The 24,074-nt window shown below is 36.1% G+C and overlaps 1 protein-coding gene across 6 annotated transcripts in view; it reads right to left on the bottom strand.

Moving 5' to 3' along the window:
* RAD54B (RAD54 homolog B) overlaps positions 1-24,074 on the bottom strand; it is a 113,871-nt gene that overhangs the window by 41,314 nt on the left and 48,483 nt on the right. For 4 of the 6 annotated variants that reach the window (XM_043879866.1, XM_043879869.1, XM_043879865.1 and 1 more), the window contains 6 exons: positions 13,016-13,210; positions 9,443-9,724; positions 6,606-6,695; positions 5,297-5,459; positions 2,377-2,602; positions 1,904-2,111 (listed from right to left, as the gene is read on the bottom strand). In XM_043879866.1, the coding sequence (XP_043735801.1) occupies positions 1,904-2,111; positions 2,377-2,602; positions 5,297-5,459; positions 6,606-6,695; positions 9,443-9,724; positions 13,016-13,210 (1,164 nt within the window). Of the gene's footprint in view, positions 1-1,903; positions 2,112-2,376; positions 2,603-5,296; positions 5,460-6,605; positions 6,696-9,442; positions 9,725-13,015; positions 13,211-23,169; positions 23,609-24,074 lie in introns of those variants that run through there. The other 2 variants (XM_043879870.1, XM_043879868.1) reach the window with 2 other exon arrangements.

Here is a 24,074-nt window from a genome sequence, read left to right as displayed (position 1 = left end):
GCAGTCCAAGGGACTCTCAAGAGTCTTCTCCAACACCACAGTTCAAAAGCATCAATTCTTCAGCACTCTTCTTTATAGTCCAACTCTCACATCCATACGTGACCACTGGAAAAACCATAGCCTTGACTAGACGGACCTTTGTTGGCAAAGTAATGTCTCCGCTTTTTAATATGCTGTCTAGATTGGTCATAACTTTCCTTCCAAGGAGCAAGAGTCTTTTAATTTCACAGATGCAATCACCATCTGCAGTGATTTTGGAGCCGAAAAATAAAGTCAGCCACTGTGTCCACTGTTTCCCCATCTATTTGCCATGAAGTGATGGGACTGGATGCCATGATCGTAGTTTTCTGAATGTTGAGCTTTAAGCCAACTTTTTCACTCTCCTCTTTCACTTTCATCAAGAGGCTTTTTAGTTCCTCTTCATTTTCTTCCATAAGGGTGGTGTCATCTGCATATCTGAGGTTATTGAAATTTCTCCCCGCAAACTTGATTCCAGCTTGTGCTTCCTCCAGCCCAGTGTTTCTCATGACGTACTCTGCATATTAAGTTAAATAAGCAGGGTGACAATATACAGCCTTGATGTACTCCTTTTCCTATTTGGAACCAGTCTGTTGTTCCATGTCCAGTTCTAACTGTTGCTTCCTGACCTGCATACAGGTTTCTCAAGAGGCAGGTCAGGTGGTCTGGTATTCCCATCTCTTTCAGAATTTTCCACAGGATTTCAAAATCAAAGGCTAGTCAAGAAGTATAAAGAATCCACTTTGACTAAACATGAAGAATGTAAAGGTCATTTAACAGTTGCCCAAATCATTTCTAAAAAGCATATATGGTTTTAAAAATCACATTTGGTAATGGTTTTACAATCCTTCTACACAAATTGGAAGTCAAATAGCCATGAATTATTTAAAGGCGGGCCCCCTCTGTAGCCCAACTCAGGGAGAGCACACCAGAGGGGGTTCCTCTGTTGCTCCAGGGAACACTTCTACCCTGAAGATGTATACTGGAGGAATAAGCTGTTGGTCACAGCCCTTCTCCCTCATTTTAACTTCAGAGGAGAGCTCTGACATGCATAAAGGACACACGAAGGACACAAAGACATGGGATATAACGCAGTAAGAGTAACCATGCCCTGCCCATCCCTTCTAAAAGGATAAAATATGATTGGGAAAAGGAGCCTTAAGCAGAAAACAGAAGGGTTGTAAACATTAGTAATGACAACATCTTCTTTCTCCTGCTACCGAAATGGTAAATTGAAAGCACCACACAAGACCAAAGTGAGGCGTGGGAAAATACCTTTGAGTTATTTAGGCCTAATTCTAGTCTAGGCCTTAAGCTAAAAAGGATAAGGTAGAAAAGTATTCTTGTATTCATGTACAGCCTATCCCACTTTTCCAGACAACCTGGGCTAGAAGCTTTGGCCAGCAAAAAACCATATGTATATAGCACAAACCTGGAAAAATAAAGGATATTTATATTAAACACTTATCATATAAGGGTAGTCTTCCAAGAACTTCACATGAATTAACTCATTTGGCCCTCACAACACAAGGAATCTATGTCACACATAAGAAAACTGAGGTACGGAGAAGTACAGCTTGCCCAAAGTTGCACAGCTGTAAATGAACGTCAGCCTTGGAAACCAAGCTCAAGCAGTCTAGCCCCATCTCCTACTTTCCTTACCATGACACCATCATGTTTACTCCTCAAAGAATCCAACATCTGGGAAACATTACGCAGGAATTTGATAATTCAGAATCCTACCGAGACTCAACTAACCCAGGTTGATTAGCATGAATTCCACTCAATATCATCATCAATTCTTTGGATGTCAAACATCATACTACATGTTCTGCATATTCATTAGGCAAAACTCCATTATATCTCACCCAAAGTAAATACAAACCAGTTAAAATTATCCTTTTCTCACAAGAGAGGCTAATGAGGGCTGTAGTTGTCTTAATGGCACTGTTCTTCAAACGATGCCCTTCATCACAAATTAGAAGATCAAATTTTACAGTCTTAATTTGATCCAGGGAACGAAGTAACATTTCATAACTGATGATAAGAACAGAATAAAATGGAGATTTGGTGAATTCTTCTACTTTGTGGTCCTAAAAAAAAAAAAAAAAAAGGTAACCTTTAACAAACCATGGGCAAAAACTGTGTGAAATTAAATAAAAGCAGCATATTCCTGAAAACCATTATCTAGGTATTAGAATATATTAACTCAACCAAATTGTAAGGCAAGATTCCATTTATCAGAAAAAAGAGAGCTACATACACTTGAAAAACTGCTAGACAGTGAAAGCTGCAGCATTGATTTGAAAAGCTAGAGATTTAGTAAAGACCAAATCTAAATTTTCAAAAGTCTCTTACCTGATCAACAGTAAATATCTTGATCCTTTCAATTCCTAGCCATTTTTGGAATTCTTTCCTCCAATTATTCACCAAGCTTCCAGGTGTGACAATAAGTGTCTTCTTTATTATTGGCTTGCCTCCGTAGGGTCCCTGACACTGTAGGGTCCAGATAAGCGAAATACATTGCAGTGTTTTCCCTAAACCCATTTCATCGGCAAGAATAGCTCCACATCTGCCATTCACCCTGTTAGAAATAATTATATCTCCTTCAACTACAAAAGGAAAATATTTTACGCCCCTAACATCATTACCTATCAGTCAAAAACCAGAAGCTGATATTTTGTAATTAGGATGAATTCTAGCCCCCACTAAACACATTTTCTAGCTCTTCATTCAGCTGATTTATGACATTTTGCATCTGTGCTAATTATATTCATTATATAGTTATTGTCAACTAAATTACTAAAACAAATTGAAATTACAGTTGAATCTAAATCTGTTACTATCATGATTCCATATTTAGAAACTAGAAATGAATGCAAATTTCATATCTACAGTTAAATAATTTAACTATAACTGTGCTTCTCATCACTAACAGCTGAGCAGTTTTTATCAGTTTCAGTATTAGATATCAAAACACTTTAAAATATAATGAAACATAAACCAGAAAGACCTAGTGATCTGTATTTATGATTCTCTTTCAATAAATGAAATCCTCAACCAAAATAGCTCCTTGACCTGTAAGAAAAATTAAACACTATTTGATCTAATACACATAATTTAGTAAAAATCTTATCCTACAAGCCTACTTGGTTCACACAATTCAAAATTAAACATTATAAGGAATACTATCTGTAACTAACATTTATACCACTTCACAGTTTTAAAAGCTCTTTGACAGGTATTAGATAAACACTTTAAAAGTCACAAAATCCAAAGGAATTAAGGAAATATAAGTATAGTTTGTTAATCCATTCTGTTTCTTACTAGTAGAAATAACAACCAAAACCAATTTGATTTATGTTTTCCAGTTCAAAATGTAGAGAAAAAATTACAAACATGAATTATAGCCACCATTATTATTTTAGATTATTATAGCCCTTATTATTACTTTAGATTATTTTAGATTTTGCCATTGCAAGATGCCAGCTAAATGAGATATAGTGAGTGGCAGAGAGAAAACAGTGATACAGCATCCAGCATCCAGGTATAGCGAAGAGAGCAGGAATGCTTCCCTTGCGGAAGATGAACCTCGAGCAGAGTGTTAAAGGAAAACAGAAATTCACTACATTAATCAGTATTAACACATCAGCACAGCTGGAGCTTGAACTGAATTCCAAGCAAAGAAATACAAGGTTAGGAAGCTGGCAAGATTGGTAGCAGACAGACTGTATCTTGTAGGTCAGCGTCTCCCCAGCATCAGTCTTCCATGGATGACAATGCTTGGCCATATACGTGATACTATGTGTGCTACTATTCATTATTTTTCTCTAAATCAACTCACTTTTTAACTTAGATTTATTTGAAAAGAAAATAAATTCTTTCTAAGCATAATCTACTTGTGAAAGCAAAAGTTTGATGTGCTATTTCTTTCCAATTATTCACTAACTAAATATGCTGTGATTAAAAGTAAAAAATAAAGTTTGTCCATGCACACCTAAAATAATCCTATACACCACCCAACTGGAATGCATACCACAGATTAGAAAATATTACTCTAAGTTCTGAGAACTGTAATCACTTTAAGCAAGGAAATGCCATGTTCAGAACTGTTTCCAGAAACATCAAACTGGCAGCAATAAGTAGAAAGAATCTGAGGAGCATCAGAAACAGATATACAAGTTAGAAGCTGTTGCAATAGTCCAGATAAAATATAACTTTATGACACCAGTTACTAGAACTGCTACAGTGAGGTGCCAGAAACAGTTAGGTTCGAAATGGTATTTGGGAAGTCAAAATATTCAAAAGTTTAGATGTGATTAGATAGAGAAGGTGAGAGAGAAGAAATAAAAGATGATTCTCAGGCCAACTGACGTAAGATCTCCAGAAAAGAAGAGCATATTTAAAAGAATGTGAATCTAGAAAGTTTCTAGGAGATAATTTTCCCCTTGTCATCATTCAAGGGGTTCTTTAGAGCTTGGAGGAATTTACATTCCTAACTCCCTAGTAACTGAGACATACTGAGTGGCAATGACCAAAGTAAAAATCAAGGTCCTATGCATTAAAAACAAAACAAAAAAAGGACTGGAAGGAAATGTACTAATATGTTAGCAGAGACTTTTGATTCTTTTAACCTTCTTTGATTTGAATTTATATATGTGTCTTCTACTTTAACTGTATTTTGACTACAATTCTTTAAGAAAACTCAATTTTAAAAGAGGAAGAGGGACTTGTGTGTATATGTGTGTGTGTGTGTGTGTGTGCGTGTGTGTGTAAGCAGAGGTGAGATAAGAAGAAAACTTTTTTTGTAAAATCCTCTTAAGTTGTGTGTCCAGTTCCAAGCAAGATGTCTAGCACACAGTATCCTTCAAGAACTACCTGTGGAGATTTCCATGGTGGTCCACTGTGGATAAGACTCTGGGCTCCCAATGCAAGGGGCCTGGGTTCAATCCCTGGTCAGGGAACTAGATCCCCCATGCTGCAACTAAGAGTTAGCATGCTGCATTAAAAAAAAAAAAAAAATCCTGCATACTGCAACAAAGACTAAAAATCCTGCCTGTCTCAACTAAGACCAGGCATAGCCAAATATTTTCCTAAATAAAATGATTTTTTAAAAAAGAACTGTGGAATAAACATATGCATTACCATTTGCCATTCCTATCAACTAAAATATATGCTGCACTCATTGAGACTCATTATATATTAGGCTCGTCCTAGAAAACCATTATGTTACAGGTAAATCAAAGCTCTGATTAGATCAAACAAATTGTTTTCCTACCTCATTCCCATCACACATTCATAAAGGAATATGACCCCTTCTTTCTGATGTGGTCGAAGGTAATATACAAGGTGAGGATCTATCACTACATCCACAACAGGAAAACAGGTCTTATTGAACAGCCACTGGTGATTCTTATCTGGTCGGAGCATAACAAGGGAATCTTCAGAAAAAGGGAAAAGTATAATTATAAATGTATTCCACTCTGTCAGTAATTACATTATCTTGCTCTAATTACTCAGAAGATACAACTGTTTGCCGTCATTTGTGACCAGAAAAAAAAAAATCCAAAACTTTGAAATTCAAAAAGAAAAAGAAATAAAAACACAATAATTTTAAATTCAGTAACATCAATGCTAAGCAAAGGTACAAAATTTTAAAAATAAATCTCATGCCTTATTGATGTAAGATTCATGCAAAGAATGGCAAAGAGTTTTCCAAATTTCATGCACAAAAGTGCTTTGAAACCACTAAAATTCACTATTGTTTCATAAAGAATTCATTAAGCCACAATACTTACTAGTTCAGTATTCAAAGCAAAGAGAACTGTTTCCAACTGAAAGCACAGGTTGGAATTTTGCCAAGATGGCCTTTACTAATGCTCATAGCTTCTTATTCTGGAAAGGCTTTCCAAATTTAATATAAAGGCTTCCTTTATTTTCATTCCTATGCCACTAACAATGTCTATTACCCCTATTAAACAGAAGAACTGAGAAAGAATGACAAATTTTCCACTGACTTCACCACCATTATTTGCTTAAAATTAATTACTTCATTCATGAAATATAAAATTCATGAATCTTGACAAAGCAGCATGGAGTAACCATCAAATAACAATGTAATTCTTTAGTAATATGATAATACAATTTAAAAGATTTATCGAAAATCACTCAAAAAACAAAACCAAACATAACTAGAAAGCTGGTATCAATTGATAAATCTGAAATCAGATAATAAACTCATCAAAATAATTCTCTGGATATATTTGATGCCTACATCATGGTTAAAAAAAGTAAAATAGATTTTTTAAATATGAAGAAAGAAAAGAACAAAGATGAGAAAAGGAGATTAAAAAACAGTAAGTTCCAGGAGAGTAAATATGGGAAATCCCCTGGTGGTCCAGTGGTTAAGACTCAGTGCTTTCACTGCTGAGGACACAGGTTCAAATCCTGGTCCAGGAACTAAGATCTCAAAAGCTATATGGGGCAACCAAAAAAAAGAAAAACGGGTAATTTAATAAATAACCATCAGTGTGGAAATACACAGTCACAGAAATGAGAGTCTGGTCATGTTTACTGATAGTAATTACCTGGAGGAAGGTTTTCTGTGGATCTTCCCAGGTTTCTGAGCAACCAAAAGAAACTCTCATTTTCGAGGTGAATTCCTGGCAGGTAGGGGGCTAGGGAGTGAAAATGGAAAACTCAGCCCCTGAGTTTCCTCCATATCCCAGTAGTAAAGAAGAGTGTATGCCTTGTGCATTTCCAACGAAGAAATGGTCCCATTTTTTTTCTTAAAAAAAAAGAACAAAAAGAGGATCTCCCTGGTGGTCCAGTAGTTAAGAATCCACCTGCCAATGCAGGGGACACAGGTATGGCCCCTGGTCCGGGAAGATCTCACATGCCTCAGAGCAACTGAGCAAACGCTCTGCAACGACTGAAGCCCGTGCTTTTCAGGGCCGAAGTGTGAGGAACAGGAGAAGCCGCTGCAATGAGGAGCCCGCACACCGCACTCGAGCATCCCCTGCTCACTGCAGCTGGAGGAAACCCACAGGCAGCACTGAGGCTCAGTGCAGCTACAAATAAATAAATAAAGCTTTTAAAACATTAGTTAAAAAGGACAAAGGGAATTAAAAAGAAAACAGAGAAAAAGATGATTCACAGCTCAAGCAAGGACCATAGAATCATAAATCATCTAACAAAGCATGAAGCTTTGAGAAAAATAAAACCTAAAGCACCACAGCAATAGGACATCAGTTTAAATCTTTAGATGCCCTTCATGATCATGAAGCATCATTTAATGCTAACAAAATGTCTCTTGCTTTAGTTTTAAGTCTACAACTTAGTACTACCTTTAACAAGATTTAAAAAGAGAGAGGATAATCAAGTATTTACCACTTACAAAAAGGGCTTGCTTACACACACACACACATACACACTCATGTACACATATATACAAATTATCATAATAAAATTTTTCATTCACTCAGTTATCAAATATTTATTGTACACAGTATGTACCAGGCACTCTAAGTCTCTATGGCAGTTATTAAAACCCACATTTTACATGAGGCAAAACATTTAGTGAATAAGTGACCACCTCAACTGATCGAAGAATCAGTAGTTCAGTGGCAAAAGCAGGACTGTAACTCAGGTCCTTGACTAAGCACAGTGTTCTTTTTGGTTCACCACAGCTCTCTATTATATAACAGGAGGCAAAGAGAAAGAAGCATGAAGGACAGAAGGAGGCTTATGAGACAGTGTGACAGACAAAATATTCAGACAAAGAGAAAAATCAGAAGCAGAAACTCCCACACTCTAAATTTCAATTAAGTCTCAAATGAGCTAGAATAAAGCAAGGAATTTTTAATTTGGGGGGTTTAATCCAAATTATGCCAATACCTACTTTAAGCAAGTCAGTTCATGCTTCTGGTACTCAAATGCAAAGTGAAGGGATTGGTCTAAATTATCTAAAAGGTCCTTTTATTTCAAAAATTCTGTTTCCAAAATGGCAAGAGGGGAAAATAGTTATTTTAATACTTTTTGCAAGCATGCGTGCATTCTAAGTCCCTTCAGTTATGTCCAACTCTTTGTGACCCTATGGACTGTAGCCCGCCAAGTTCCTCTGTCCACGGGATTCTCCAGGCAAGAATACTGAAGTAGGTGGCCATGCCCTCCTCCAGGGGATCTTCCCAACCCAGGGGCTGAACCTGCACCTCTTATGTCTCCTGTATTGGCAGGTAGATTCTTTACCACCAGAGCCACTTGGGAAGCCCTTAATACATCTACTTATAGCTATTTTAAGAGTTATTTTTATAATTATTTCAATATTTTTATTTTTACTACCATTATGAGAAAAGCTTACTCTATTCTCCAACTTCTACATAACAAAACAAATTCAATAGGAATAAGTCTTTTCAAACAAATGCTGAATTAACTGGATATCCACAAGGAAAGAGCTTCCCAGATGGCACAGTGGTAAAGAATCCACCTGCCAATGCAGCAGATGCAAGAGAGGACAATTCGAACCCTAGGTTGGGAAGATCCCCTGGAGAAGGAAATGGCAACCTGCTCCAGTATTCTTGCCTTGACAGTTTCATGGACAGAGGTGCCTGGCAGGCTGCAGTCCATGGGGTCACAAAGAGACAGACACAACTGAGCACATACACTGCCACAGGGAAAGAGATGAACGTCATTAACTCACCCTGTACACAAAATTTTAGGCAAAATGAATCACAGACTTAACATAATTCAAATTTTATGTCTGTCACATTACCAAATGAGAAGCTTTGTAATGAGTTTTACCTCTGGGCCCAATGTATAAAAGGCACACAAGAAATACTTGTTGACTGAGCAATCAAATCTTAAAAAGTCATAAACAGACTAGGTTTTATTTTTGATGCAATTTTTAAATTAAATTTATTAATGTGAAAATTAACTTGACTGGATTGAATTCTCATGAATAAAATTTGAACTCTTTACATGAAATCTCACCTTCTAATATTTTTTCCACCTTTCAATATTTTAATACTCAATTAAGTCACTAATTACTAATACTTGTGATCTTCAAAATGGAAGTTCAAAAATATTCCTAATTTATGAATTTACCAATTTTTCTCCCTTCAAAAGATATCAGGTTTTGTTGAAATCATACACATGTATGTGTCTATACATCTATAATTTGCACAATTTTCCTTCAACACATGTAGTTTGGTTACCATACTCTTGCAATTGAACATTTACTTACGAAATAATTCTCAAACTATATTATTCAGCTTCAACATTATCCCTTATGTCAGACTATATATCTGAAAAATGATACATACTTTTACCTGAAAGTGTTAAAACAAAATTTCAACTTTAAATTCACATACCGAAATATCTTTGGACAGTAAAAACAGAAAACTCAAATTAAGTTTTTAAATCTTACCTGGTGCATATGGGTCATGGCGTGGTTTGCAATTTTGGAAACTGTTCTGTTTATTTTCCTTTGAACTGAGTTTACAGACACTTTTGAAAGGGTTAGAGAAACACTTCTTGGCAGCTTGAGAAGAACTTAAGACAGCAGAACATCCTCCTCCAAACTGAAAACATCTTCCACTGTTGAAATCATCTGGAGAGATGATACCCATGACTTCTATTTCTTTTCCACCAATCATCATTGTTTGACCCTCTTCAATCTTTTCAAGCTCTTTCAATTTATATCCAGTGCCTTTAAATTGAGAAGGAAAAAATTAATTTAATTTATTGACACCCTAAGATGACTTAATTAGTAAAACCAGAGTCTCTTCTTATAACTGTACGGAATGAAACGTACTTTGAATGCAAATAGCCTTGTATATATAATTTACATTATATATAAAAATATAAAAAATATATATATATTATGTATAAAATATATACAAAAATATAATTTACCCTTTTAGTAAAAATACACACATGCAAAAATCAAAAGGAATAAATAATTATATAGTTAAAAAATTAGGTAAGGTTTAGAGAGCCAAGGCTTGTTTTTAATTACTTAAAATACAATCTACTGTAGTCATAGTTTTGCCATCTGCTCTATAGCAAAGCAAGCGAAGAAGGGTTTTGGTTAAGCTGTATGGACCCTCCTTTCTTGTGAACAACCTAGACAAATACCAGGGCAGCTCTATTTCCACTTAGAAACAAGTGGAATTGTGAAGAACTAGCAACAGAAGCAGTTTTTAACACAACTAGTACTGTACTCTTCCACCTGCAATAGCATAGTAAAACTACATTTGTCATAGAGGCTACTGATAGCCCAAGTTCTCGCTCTTGAATAAAAAGTAGGATATTTTATAATACCACACTTGTTTGAATTATTATTAATTCAACAGACCATTTATTAGGTGCCGCCATGTGTAAGGTGTTGATGTAATATAAATATGAGTAAGTTATCAAGGTCTGCTTAAAATGAACTCATTAATCAGACAGAGTGAGGGAATTTTATACTCCTCCGCTTGGAAACATTAAATGCATGATTTTTGTGCCACTGTGAGGGGCAAGACTGTGTATACCAAAAACTTAAGATTATCATATTTTAGATAACATTACATAACCCTTTTAAACTAGCTGGAAAATTGCTACAATTCCCTCTTAACACTGGGCTAATAATTACAATCTCTGACAACTGGGAACTACATAATATATGTTTTTCAATTACTTAGGATAGAGCTCTAAGGTGAAGCCAGATAGTTATTTGGCTGGTGTTCCTAAATGCTAAAAGACCCAGCCCTCCATTTCCCAAGCTGTTTCATTCAACAGCAGTCCTGACCTCTCCATATTAATGAAGATAACTGTTTTATCTTCATATTGAATCCAACCCTATTAATCCAATTACCACTAATTACATGAAAATGGGAGATAAGAATAAATTTAATTTTGAGGCATCTTCAAGAGGCTCTGCAACTCCAAAATCTCTTGTTTCACTTTGCTCCCTAGTGATGACTGTCTCAAACATCCCTACATCTCCAGAAGATTTTCTTTAAACTCTTGAACTTTGTTTCCCACACTTGTTCTTTGCTGGGTATGTGGAATGAAAATCAACTGAATCTGACTATATTATCACAAGCTATTAGCAATTTCAGCATTCCAGCCTTCGGGTTCTTAAGAGTGTTTATTCTTATAGTAATAATATTTAAATGCTGAATATCCAAATTATTTAAAAGAAAAACTGCTTGTATTATAGGTGATAACTTGCAAGCTTAACTCCAGGTTGATATATTTATTAACATTATAATTAAGCAACCAAGTCTTATATTTGGATGCTTTCACTTTGAAAGCCAATAAATTAATTTTTTAAACCAGTGATTTTCAACTCCTGCTGGATATGAGAGTCACCCAGAAACCTAAAATATATGGATGTTCAGTCCCTCTCCCCATCATCCAGACCAAATAATCACAGCCTCAGAGATCAAGGCCTAAGCACTGGCATTTTTTAAAAGCACCAGAGGTGATTCTACTTTCTTCCACTACTTGCAACTGAGAGATCATTTTATTATTAATCCAAACTACACACACTCAAAACCATATATACCATAGTCATGGGTAACAGATATTCCAGGGTAATTTTGGTAATTTTTTCCTTGCTAGGGGGCTTTAGAATATAATTTCACTAATTAAGTATAAACAAGTTCTCAAAAAAATTTAGCCTCAATCCTTGGTGGCTCAGACGGTAAGGAATCTGCCTGCAATGCAAGAGACCTGAGTTCAATCCCTGGGTCAGGAAGATCCCCTAGAAAAGAGAATGGCAACCCACTCTAGTATTCTTGCCTGGAGAATTCCATGGACAGAGGAGCCTGGTGGGCTATAGTTCATGGGGTTGCAAAGAGTCAGACACAACCGAGTTACTAACACCTTAACTAACATGGAATGTGTATTGCTAATTTTAATTTCTCTAAACACTAAGCATAATATTGGATATATGGTATTTGTTTAATATTTTCATAATAAAAAATTCTATTACAGATAATTCCATTCAGCCTCAACCCTTGCCCCTCTGTCACTGCCCTTCGCATACTACATTCCTGAAACACTGAAGTCGTTTTTTTAATTCACTCTTGCCTATACCTGTACATATGCTATGCCCCTTTCTCATTCCCTACAAAATTACTCATCCCTCACATATTACCTTAAACAATAACTCCTCTGAAGCTTTCCCTTAGCCTCGTAGGCTGATTTACATGGTCCTTCTATATATGCTCCTATCGTACTCAGCAAACATTGTCATTGAAACAATTATCTTAGTGCTTCCTAATTATCAATTACATTGCCCTGTCCCTACTAAACTACAAACTATAACCCTCTTTGAATGCTTACCCCTAGCATAGTTATTGAAACTACAAACTATGTTATTTTCAACAGGTAGAACAGACTTTATAATTATGGGCCACACTCAGAATTGAAGAGTAATTTAAGAGACATGTAAAAAGACCATGATAACTTTACATACTCTGATTTTGTGGGCTAACTTATACAAATAAATCATGCTGGCAATGTTTTATAATGGAAATAACGGTTACCTCCAATTTAGATGTATTAATCTAAGTTATCTCTAGCTATTATCTCCTTGCTATTTTCAAATTTTTATTAGGTATCATTGAAGTTAGATATCATTCTACTCCTAATACCCACATCTTTTTAACTTTTAATCACTCAGCATTCTGGAAAAAAAGAAAAAAGATGAAAAACACACAAAGAAAAACTGCTTAATCTCACAAAAATGCCAATATAACTGTATATATCTAGCTAATCATTTTATATTCAAAGAAAATGATACCATGGGATGAGATTCATCTCACTGAGTATATATAAGACTGTCAGACTTGCTATTATTACAAGATAAATTTATGTTTATCAGATAATTTATACATGAAAGTCAAGAAAGAACACCTTCATAAAACACAATTACATTTCAATTTTGTAGTCAGATACATATATTAACTTTAGACCAAATCATAAACATCAGGTAATATCACAATACCTCTTCCAATGTCTTTGCCCTCCAAATCCTTTAAGGTAAATGACTTTCCTTTTACAATAAGAACAGCATCACCTTCCCACTTTTTGTGTTTTTTCTTTGAAGCTTTACACCAAACAACACTGAAATATTTAACTAGGCTATCAGGTTTCTCTTCTTGTCCCTTAGACACTGTTATTTCTTTAGGGGCTGAATGAACTAGAATATAAACAAAATAAAAACCAATTATTATAGATGACATTAATATTTAAGTAATAAAATCACTCAGCAAAATAAAAGCACAAGTAAACTGGATTGTATTAAGTATTTTTTCATATGTATGTTATAAACTGGGAAATTCAAATATCAGCTTCTAGCATTACCATGAGAACAGAATGTAAATTTCTTATCATCATACAAACTTAGTAGAAGTAGAAAAACATAATAATCACTGGTAAGATTTTCAAACTCTAGTAATTAAAAATAAAATTTCAGCATCCATGGAAAAATACCTAAAATCACATGACAAGATATATCAAGGAAAAGTAATACAAGATCACAGAGTTCTCTAAAAGAAAAACCTGTAGCTTTTTCAATAAGAACAAAGGTAAAACATTAAAGCAGCAATCAGACTAAAATTTCATCAATATATTCTTGTCTCCTAGCTTAGGGAGCTGTCAGGTTGGGTCACTGATTCTGAGAATTCAGTAGTATATGATCAGGAAATTAAAAGTTCCTTATGAAAGTCTATACTTTTCTTGAAAACATTCCCAGTATCACCTTACGAAAACATATCCAAAGGGTCTAACACAGAAAATTTTTCAGCAACGGGGAAACTGATTTATGGTGACAGAAACCAGAAAGTGGCTGCTGGCTCTGGAGATGGGAAATTGACTGGAAAGGGCCAGGAAAGAAGAACTTGTTCTGGGTGATAGTTGCATAGATGAATACATTTAACAGAAATCATCATGGATCATTCAGAGCTATACATTTTATTTCATGTAAAGTACAGAGCTTGAAAAAGACAAAACATAATAAGACAAAGAATAACAGCAGAATAGGCTGAGAGGTATGTATATGATATTCTATATAGTGGTATCTTTTAGTGCTTTGAAGCAAAAACACTCTTATCTATTAACTCTAAGCACACTTGACACTAAAGACAAAATCTCCCCTTATTACTGTCTTATTCTTTCTTTTCCGCTTGGCAGTTAACCATGAGCACTTCCGGGAGAAATACAGAGCATCCTCATACTGAGCCCTAGCTCTTGCTTCTCACCTAACTTGTATACTATATTTTTCAATGACTAGATAAGTTTAGTCCAGCTGAAGAGAGGAAAATCTCATTCCCTCATTATTGAAGAGCTATTCACTGTATCTTTTTCTTTATTTTTTTGTATCTTTTACCAAATACACACTTGACCTCCAAAGCTATCAAAACAACAGAATTTACAAAACAAAAGCCAAATTATTACTTTATCTTTTAAAATATAACCACCTACTTAAATAGGAAAAGAAAAAGGCCTGAAACTAGGAATAAAAAAAGAATCCCCATTTTCACCACTTCTAATCAGTGTTGTCCTGGAAAGTCTTAGTCAACGCAATAAGGCAATATTAACAAAAAGTATAAAGATCAGAAAGGAAGAGAAGAAGTAAAACTGTACCTATGTGCAGATGATAAAACTGTCTACATAGAAATCCACAGGGAACCTAAAAACAAAGGACTGAGAACTAATAACTTATTCCATCTAATTTCAAAGTTAACTATCATGTAACAAAAATGAAGATATTTTGGTATTTTAGAAAAAGACACAATGATCAATGCAATGAAATAGTGGCCACTGTGTATAGCCACTATTTTTCAACAAAGTTGGCAAAACAAATTTATTTTCAACTAATTTTCAACAAAGTTGATAAAATAAATTCAATGGGAATAAGCCTTTTCAAACAAATGCTGAGTTAACTGGACAGTCATAGAGAAAAAAGATGAACATCAACCATTAACTCACCCTGTACACAAAATTTAACAAAAAATGAATCATAGACTTAAATGTAAAATTTTACTACAAACTTTTACAAGAAAATGTAGTAGATATTTGTAATCTTGAAGTAGGCAAAGGTTTCTTAGACTACAAATGTATAAAACATTAAAAATAAAATATATGTTTAATTTTATCAAAATTTTTAAAGGATGCCATTAAGAAAACAAAGTCAAACAAATAGATAGAAAATGGGCAAAAAAACATGAACAGATAATTCAAGAAAGAATATATACAGAAAGTCAGTAAGTACAGAAAAAGATGTTTAACATCATTAACCATTTGGGAAATGCAAATAAAAAACACAAGATACACTTCACATCTACTAAGGTGATTAGTCTCAAATAAAAGCAAGTATGGTGCAGATGCAAAGAAACTGGAATCCACACTCACTACTGGTGAGAATGTAAAAGAGTCCAGCCACTTTAAAAAACAGTTTCACAATTCTTCAAAAGATTACAGTTACCACATGATCCAGCAATTCCACTCCTAGGTATATGCTCAAGACAGAGAAAAATATGTCCACACAAAAAAACTTGCACATGAATGTTTATAGCAGTATTATTCATAATAGCCCAAAGGTAGAAACAAAACAAATGTCCATTCAATGAACAAATGAATAAAAAAATTGTGGTATATCACGTTGTTATCAGTGATATTATTCATACTATTATTCAACCATTAAAGGAATAAAACACTGATACATGCTACAGCACATACAAACCTTAACAACATTATGTTAAGTGAGAGAAGCCAATCACAAAAGACCACACATTACATGATCATGATTCCATTTATATGAAATGTCCAGAACAGGAAAGTCTATAGAGACAGAAAGTAGTTTAATGGTCACTTAGGGCTAGGAGATGAGGGTGAGACTAGGGGCAGGAGGTATGGGGGTTGAAAGTTAGAGAGCACAGGATTTCTTTTTGAAGTACTGAAAACATCTTAAAACTATGGTGATAGTTGCACATAACTGTACATACACTACTAAAAAATCAGGAATTATATACTTTATATGAGTGAATTATGTTGCTCTTGTTCAGTCGCTCAGTCATGCCTGACTCTGCAACCCCATGAACTGCAGCACGCCAGGCCTCCCTGTCATATAATGAGTGAATTACATGGAATGTGAATTATAACTCAGTAAAGTTGTTTAAAAACATGAGATAACAACACACACTAACTTGATTAAAAATTTTAAAACTGACTATCTTAAGTGTTAGCAAAATGTAAAGTCAATTATAACTGAAAAAACAAGTATAGAGCGCCTAGAAATATCACACACTACTGGAAGGAATGTAAAATAGTACAATAACTTTGGAAAACAGTATGATAGACTCCTAAAAATTTAAACATACACCTACTATAACCAGCCATTTCACTGGATAATATTTACTAAAGAGAGAAGAAAACACATGTCCAAAAACCAAACAAACAAACAAAAAATGTCTACAACTTCAAGCCAGGTAAACCAGTCTCCTAAAAGTCTGAAAAACCACTGTCACTACTAGAATTCAGATAATTCATTTGTGCAGCATTGGCATTCATGGATTTACAAAGTGAATTTTGAGTGCTCGCTTCGGCAGCACACATACAAAGTGAATCTTGACTATCTGAAGCCATCAAGGTTTTTTCCTAAGAAAACAAATGACTGACCCATAATGCTTGGCCCAACAACTTTTTATCTCCGAAAGGATTCTAGCTGCTGTAATCCCAAACCCAACAGTCAAGGACAGAAAGGGCTAAAGGGCGGTGGCTCCAGCTTCCTGGCCTTCCTATCACAAAGGAGGGTGTTCGAACAAAGAGTAATGGAGGGAAAATATGCTTCTAATACAGAAAATATGGTGTAGTTTTTTATTCTCTTTTCATATATTATTTTGAATACATTTCCCATATCATTAAACAGTAAAATGATGCTTAATATCTGCATAACGTATTACCAATGATATTCCTACAAAGACAGGATCCACTTCACTACTATATTTAATATCATCTCACCAATTTTTAAGTGTATTTATTTTTTATTGTTACAATTATCAGGCAGCAAAATCGACGTTTTCTCTTAGTGTACAGTTTTATGAATGTTAACACAGGTATAAATTGACTTACCACTACCACAGTCAGGATGGTCTTGATCCCTGTCTCCTGTACAATGTCATAAACCTCTGCCCATAGTTCATCAGGCTCTCTGTCTATCAGATCTAGTCCCTTAAATCTATTTCTCACTTCCACTGTATAGTCATAAGGGATTTGATTTAGGTCATACCTGAATGGTCTAATGGTTTTCCCTACTTTCTTCAGTTTAAGTCTGAATTTGGCAATAAGGAGTTCATGATCTGAGCCACAGTCAGCTCCCAGTCTTGTTTTTGCTGACTGTATAGAGCTTCTCCATCTTTGGCTGCAAAGAATATAATCAATCTGATTTTGGTGATGTCCATGTGTAGAGTCTTCTCTTGTGTTGTTGGAAGAGGGGGTTTGCTATGGCCAGGGCATTCTCTTGGCAAAACTCTAGCAGCCTTTGCCCTGCTTCATTCTGTACTCCAAGGCCAAATGTGCCTGTTACTCCAGGTGTTTCTTGACTTCCTACTTTTGCATTCCAGTCCCCTATAATGAAAAGGACATCTTTTTTGGGTGTTAGTTCTAGAAGGTCTTGTAGGTCTTCACAGAACCGTTCAACTTCAGCTTCTTCAGCATTACTGGTTGGGGCATAGGCTTGGATTAACATGATATTGAATGGTATGCCTTGGAAACAGAGATCATTCTGCCGTTTTTGAGATTGCATCCAAGTACTGCATTTCGGATTCTTGTTGACCATGATGGCTACTCCATTTCTACTAGGGGATTCCCACAGTAGTAGATATAATGGTCATCTGAGTTAAATTCACCCATTCCAGTCCATTTTAGTTCACTGATTCCTAGAATGTCAACGTTCACTCTTGCCATCTCCTGTTTGACCACTTCCAATTTGCGTTGATTCATGGACCTAACATTTCATGTTCCTATGCAATATTGCTCTTTACAGCATCGAACCTTGCTTCTATCACCAGTCACATCCACAACTGGGTATTGTTTTTGCTTTGGCTCCATCCCTTCATTCTTTCTGGAGTTATTTCTCCACTGATCCCCAGTAGCATATTGGGCACCTACCGACCTGGGGAGTTCCTCTTTCAGTATCCTATCATTTTGCCTTTTCATACTTCTAAAATCACTGCAGATGGTGATTGCAGCCATGAAATTAAAAGACACTTACTCTTGGAAGGAAAGTTATGACCAACCTAGACAGCATATTAAAAAGCAGAGAAATTACTTTGCCAACAAAGATCAGTCTAGTCAAAGCTGTGGTTTTTCCAGTGGTCATGTATGGATGTGAGAGTTGGACTGTGAAGAAAGCTCAGCACCGAAGAATTGATGCTTTTTATCTGTGGTGTTGGAGAAGACTCTTGAGAGTCCCTTGGACTGCAAGGAGATCCAACCAGTCCATCCTAAAGGAGAACAGTCCTGGGTGTTCAATGGAAGGACTGATGCTGAAGCTGAAATTCCAGTACCTTGGCCACCTCATGCGAAGAGTTGACTCATTGGAAAAGACCCTGGTGCTGGGAGGGATTGGGGGCAAGTGGAGAAGGGGACGACAGAGGATGAGATGGCTGGATGGTATCACCGACTCAATGGACATAAGTTTAGGTAAACTCCGGGAGTTGGTGATGGACAGGGAGGCCTGGCGTGCTGCGATTCATGGGGTCACAAAGAGTTGGACACAACTGAGCAACTGAACTGAACTGAACAGTCAGGATGAGTTCCATCACTCCAAAAGACTACCTCGCGGGACGTCCCTGCTGCTCAGTGGTAAAGAATCCGCCTGCCAGTGCAGGAGACGTGGGTTTGATCCCTCATCCGGGAAGATTCCCCATGCCTTGGAGCAACTAAGCCTACGCACAACTATTGAGACTGTGCTCTAGAGCCTAGGAGCTGCGACAACTGAGTCCACATGCCCTGGAGCCCATCCTCCACAGCCAGAGAAGACACTGCAAAGAGAAGCCGGCTCACAGCACCGAGAGTAGCCCTGCTCTCCACTAGAGAAAAGCCCGCACAGCAATGAAGACCCAGCAGAGCCAAAAATAAAATGGTTATTTTTTTAAAAAGACTCTCTCATGCTGTTCTTTTCTGGTCACACCCTTACCCTATTCAGTTACTGATCTGTTTTTCTACCAATGTAGTTTTGTCTTTTCAAGAATGTTTCAAATTAATCGAAATCATACAGTACACCACCTTTCAACCTGGTTTCTCCCACTCAGTATTATGTCTTTGAGATTTACCCCAAGTTGATGCCTATATATCAACTTTGTTCTTTATTATTTTGTTCCTTACTATTTATTGAGGTGTTTCCATTAATAGCTCTTAACTATCACAAATAAAGCTACTATGAACATTTATGTACAGATTTTTGTGTGAACATTCATCTTTACCAATTTGATAGAAATGGCATTTAACATGGTAATTTGAATTTTATTGTTAGTGGTGAGACCATTTTTATATATAGTTACATTTCCTCTTTGCTTGACTTCTCTAATTTCATATTATAAAGGATATACCTAAAATAAGTTTCTCACCTTTTTAAACTGAATTTTCAATCTGATCTGAAAACCATCAACATTCATTCATCCAACAACTTACAGATTGCCCAAAATGCAGTCTAAACTCAAACTCTTACTGCAAAATTTCAGTGAAATCTATGAGTAGAACACAGGCAATAAAGAGAACTTGAATTAGTAAGAACTTACGTCAAAATTAAAGGACTTTCCTGATGATGCAGCAGATAAGAATCCACCTGCCAAAGCTAGGGACAAGGGTTTGATTCCTGGTCCAGGAAGATTCCACGTGCCATGGAGACACCAAGTCCATGTGCCACACCTACTGAGCCCAAGCCCTAGAGCCAGCGTGCGGCAACTACTGAGGTCCACATGCCTACAGCCTGACTCTGCAACAACAGAAGCCACCGCAATAAGAAGCCTGCGCAGGGCGACAAAGAGCAGCCCCTGCTCGCCACAGCTAGAGAAAGCCTGGGCACAGCAACAAAGACAACCAAAATTAAATGAATACAAAAATTAAAATGTTTTAAAAATACATGAAATACTATTACATTTTAATATGTAAAAGGCTAATACTTAATAAGTGATGAATGTGCTAGAAGAATCAAGAATCCATTTATATCCTCTTTAACATAAGGAATTCACTACACCTTCTATTGTAATGAAATTTCAAATAATTTGTGAAATTTTAAATAGGCCCAGGTTATTTAAACACTCCTCTCTATCCCTCCCAGCTAAAAAAAAGAAAACCATATGTTCTGGCAACACACAGAATTTAACAGTTTAAAATGCGCCAGGTCGAAATAAGCCCACTCACTAGAAATTATTAAACATTATACTGTAACTCAATAAATGATTATGTTTTAGTAACAGGTCAAAAAGTTGATTCTTTATTTTGATGAGAAACTATGAGATTAGAGGGAGAACCAGTGCATTATTTTAGGGGTAAGAAAGAGCTCTTAAAAAGATCACTTGACTTCCCCCTACTAAAACCCTTTCCCCACAATAAATCCCAGGAAAAGGCCATAGCATGGAAAAACAAAGTTAAAATTATTCTGTGATGTGTTATGCTCAGGGATAAACCAGAACACATGCATAAAAAGGGAACTTACATTGCCTGAAAGAGTTGCCTGTCCCCAGTTTCCATCACAATCATCTGAATAACCACTCACTCCCTCGCTTTCTTCAAATTCGCAGTCAACTTCTCAACTTTGCCAACTTGGCTTCCAGTCGGGCCTGCCCCAAAGTTGCTGTGTTAAAGGCCACTAAGGAGCTCTTTGTCAATAAACCCACAGGTTACTTTTTAGTCCTGACCAAAGTGCCCAAAAGGATTGGACAATGTTGACCATTTCTTCCTGAAATACTGAACTCTATTGTTATAGCTTCTAACACACTTCAAATTTTCCTCTTCCTTGATGGCTATTTCTTTATCATCTTTGCCAGTTCTTACTTCCAGTCTAACCTTTGTTTATTGGAGCTCTTCAGCCCTGAGTCCTAAGCCTGCTTCCCCTCACTATGTACCAAATCTTAAATTAGCTCCCATAGCTTCAATACCATTACTATACTAAGTTATATTTTTTTCTCTAGCCCAGATCATAACTCTAGATTTGCATGTATACCAGTACATGCAGTTGGTCTACATGAATGTCTCATAAATGTCACAAACTCACCAGGTCCACTTATCTTCTCTTCAAAAATTGCTCCTCTTTCAGTTTTTCCATTTTTCAGTGAAAGAAGCCAAGAAACTGGCAATCATCCAGGACATTCATTTTCTCAATTCCTGAGCCAATCAACCATAAAATCCACAAGATTCTACTCTCTTCATGGTTCTCAAAGCTGTGTACTATTTGCCTTTTGCACTGTCCTTACTCTTTCCAAATAATCATCTCTGGACTACGGAAATATTCCAGGGTCTTCTCAATAGTTCTATTGAAGTCTTCTCTTGCCACCCCTACACCCAAAGCCATTTTCCATATTTACTGTGTTTATTTTTAAATGTGGGCTTCCAAGGTAGTGCAGTAGTAAAGAACCTGCCTGCCAATGCAGGAGACTCAAGTTCAATCCCTGGGTTGGGAAGATCCCCTAGAGAGGGAAATGTCAACTCCAAGATTCTTGCCTGGAAAATTTCATGGACTGAGGAGTATCACAAGATTGAGCGACTGAGCTCACACACATGAGTTTTTAAATGTAAATGTAATCATCTACTTGTCTTAAAGGTCTTGAAGAAAACATTACTTCCAGCCAAAGTTCCTTCTACTTTTCTTCCTTCAACATGCTTATCTAAATTAATTTCTAGTCACCCTTCCATATAGTTTAAATTTCCCTGACTGCAAAACTACATCAAGCTGTGTTATCTCAGCATTAACTCAGCAATTATGTGACAAACTATTTAATGTCAGCCTTTCCCACAAACTATAAAGTGTTGAGAGGAGGGTGTCTTTAGATCTTGATCATCACCATATTCCCATAACAACAGGTAGTTTTCAAAACTGCCATTTTTATTCTAGGCACATTTTTACTTCATGTTTATAAAGATAGTAAAATAGAATTACCTTAAAACTAATTTTCATGAGAAAGTAGCCTTAGAACTTAACTTTGAACTCAGCTGCATAGTTGTACATACTGTACTTTCAGAATTATTTTCCAAGTAAATGCAATAACAAAGATTTATCACTTCTTTATGTATTTTAATTTTTGCCAACATAAATTCTTTCATAACCATTATTTCTACCAAATAGTTTTGCTAAATCAAATCTTGCTTTAATATTATGAAGACTGTATTACTCCATTAGTTTTTAGTCAAAAAGATACCAGTTCTTAGATAAGCTAGTTGTCATGTGTTATTTTTGTTATTTTAATTTTTCCAGATAAAGTTTTGAGGGTTTTAGCATTAATGAAAAAGATGGGATGCTTTGATCAGTTTTTGAATTCTAAAAAATGCTGTGGTGTGCAATTTTAGACAATTTTAGTTTGTTTTCTTTATACACTATTTCTACTAGTAGTAGTCACTGTGCACGAATGAAAGACTGACAACAGCTTTCTGTAGTTTTCAAATCTGTTCTTGATTTTCACTTGGTTAAGAGAAAAATGTAACTCCTCAGGATTGCTATTAAAGAAGGGACAAAAAGCCTGTCTTCATCAAAAATGGCTGGGAAAGATATTTAAGAGTCAAATATTGTATTGCATTCCCTGGAGAGCTACCTGTTATGTCCAAACCTGCCCCTGCAAAAAAAAAAAAAAAACTGACTAGAACAAAAGACAGTAGTTAAATTCTAAGAATTCAGAATTCCTTATACTAACTGAAATAACATAAGAGTCTCAGATTTAGATATATCCTTTCTTTTGCAGGAAAGAAAGGAGAAGGAATAAAAGCATGAACTCTGGAGCCAGACTGGTTGCACTTGAAGCTTGATCTGCCCTAACTAGTAATATGACCCTGGACAAGTTACTTACCCCTGTGCCAGCTTATAATTTGGCAAACGAATGTAATACTAATACCTACATCATAGAACTGTTGCCTTAGACTAGCTAATACGTGTAAAATGCTTACAACAGTCTTCGCCATGCAGTAAGTGCTCTCCAAATGTTAACGACCATCATCATCTTCTACTTGTCCCTTTCCCATTTAGTCCCTTTTTAAATGTAGGCATAGGGCAGGAGAAAGGAACTGCTCCAGTATCCTTGCCTGGAGAATCCCACGGACAGAGGAGCCTGGTGGGCTACAGTCCATGGGGTTGCAAAGAGTCGGACACAATTGAGAAGGACTAACACATAGGGCAGGCAAAGGAAAATGACTGCAAAAAAGCAGAACGAAGATATTAGGAATTAAACATATTAGGAGCATAACTTCCTTTATCTAGACTACTTGTAACATATAAAACAATGACTAATTTGCTACATTACAGACTAACCACCACTAACAATTCCACTCTAACCTATAATTTTTCCCAGGCTTCCCAGGTGGCTCAGTGGGTAAAGAATTCACCTGCAGTGCAGGAGATGAAGGAGAAGCGGGTTTGATCTCCAGGTCGGGAAGATCTCCTGGAGGAAAGCACGGCAACACATTCCAATATTCTTGCCTGGAGAATCTCATGGACAGAGGAGCCTGAATGACCATAGCCCACGGGACTGGAAAGAGTCAGACACGACTGAAGCAACTGAGCGCGCATGCTCTTCGTTTTTATTTCTAAACTTGGTTCTGATCTACTCCTTTGACCCTGTAATGCGCTTTCCAAATCAATGCCAAAAACAGTCTTCATAAACCAGAGGCTCGAAGGTGTACAGCAAGATTCACAAGGTAATTCACAGAGTAAGAATGCTTAAATTCATGCTTTGACAAAAGAGGAAGGCAGAGACATGGTCATTTAAATATTAATAGTGGATATTATCATCTTAATGGATGAGTTCTAAGCGTAGTGACTCTAAGACTGTGTGGTTTAGTTATACATTCCATAA

The sequence above is a fragment of the Cervus elaphus genome, chromosome 21 (genome assembly GCF_910594005.1).
Source record: "Cervus elaphus chromosome 21, mCerEla1.1, whole genome shotgun sequence".
NCBI lineage: Eukaryota > Metazoa > Chordata > Mammalia > Artiodactyla > Cervidae > Cervus > Cervus elaphus.
The sequence above is the reverse complement of the archived record's forward strand: the minus strand, read 5'-3'. Positions and strand labels throughout refer to the sequence as shown.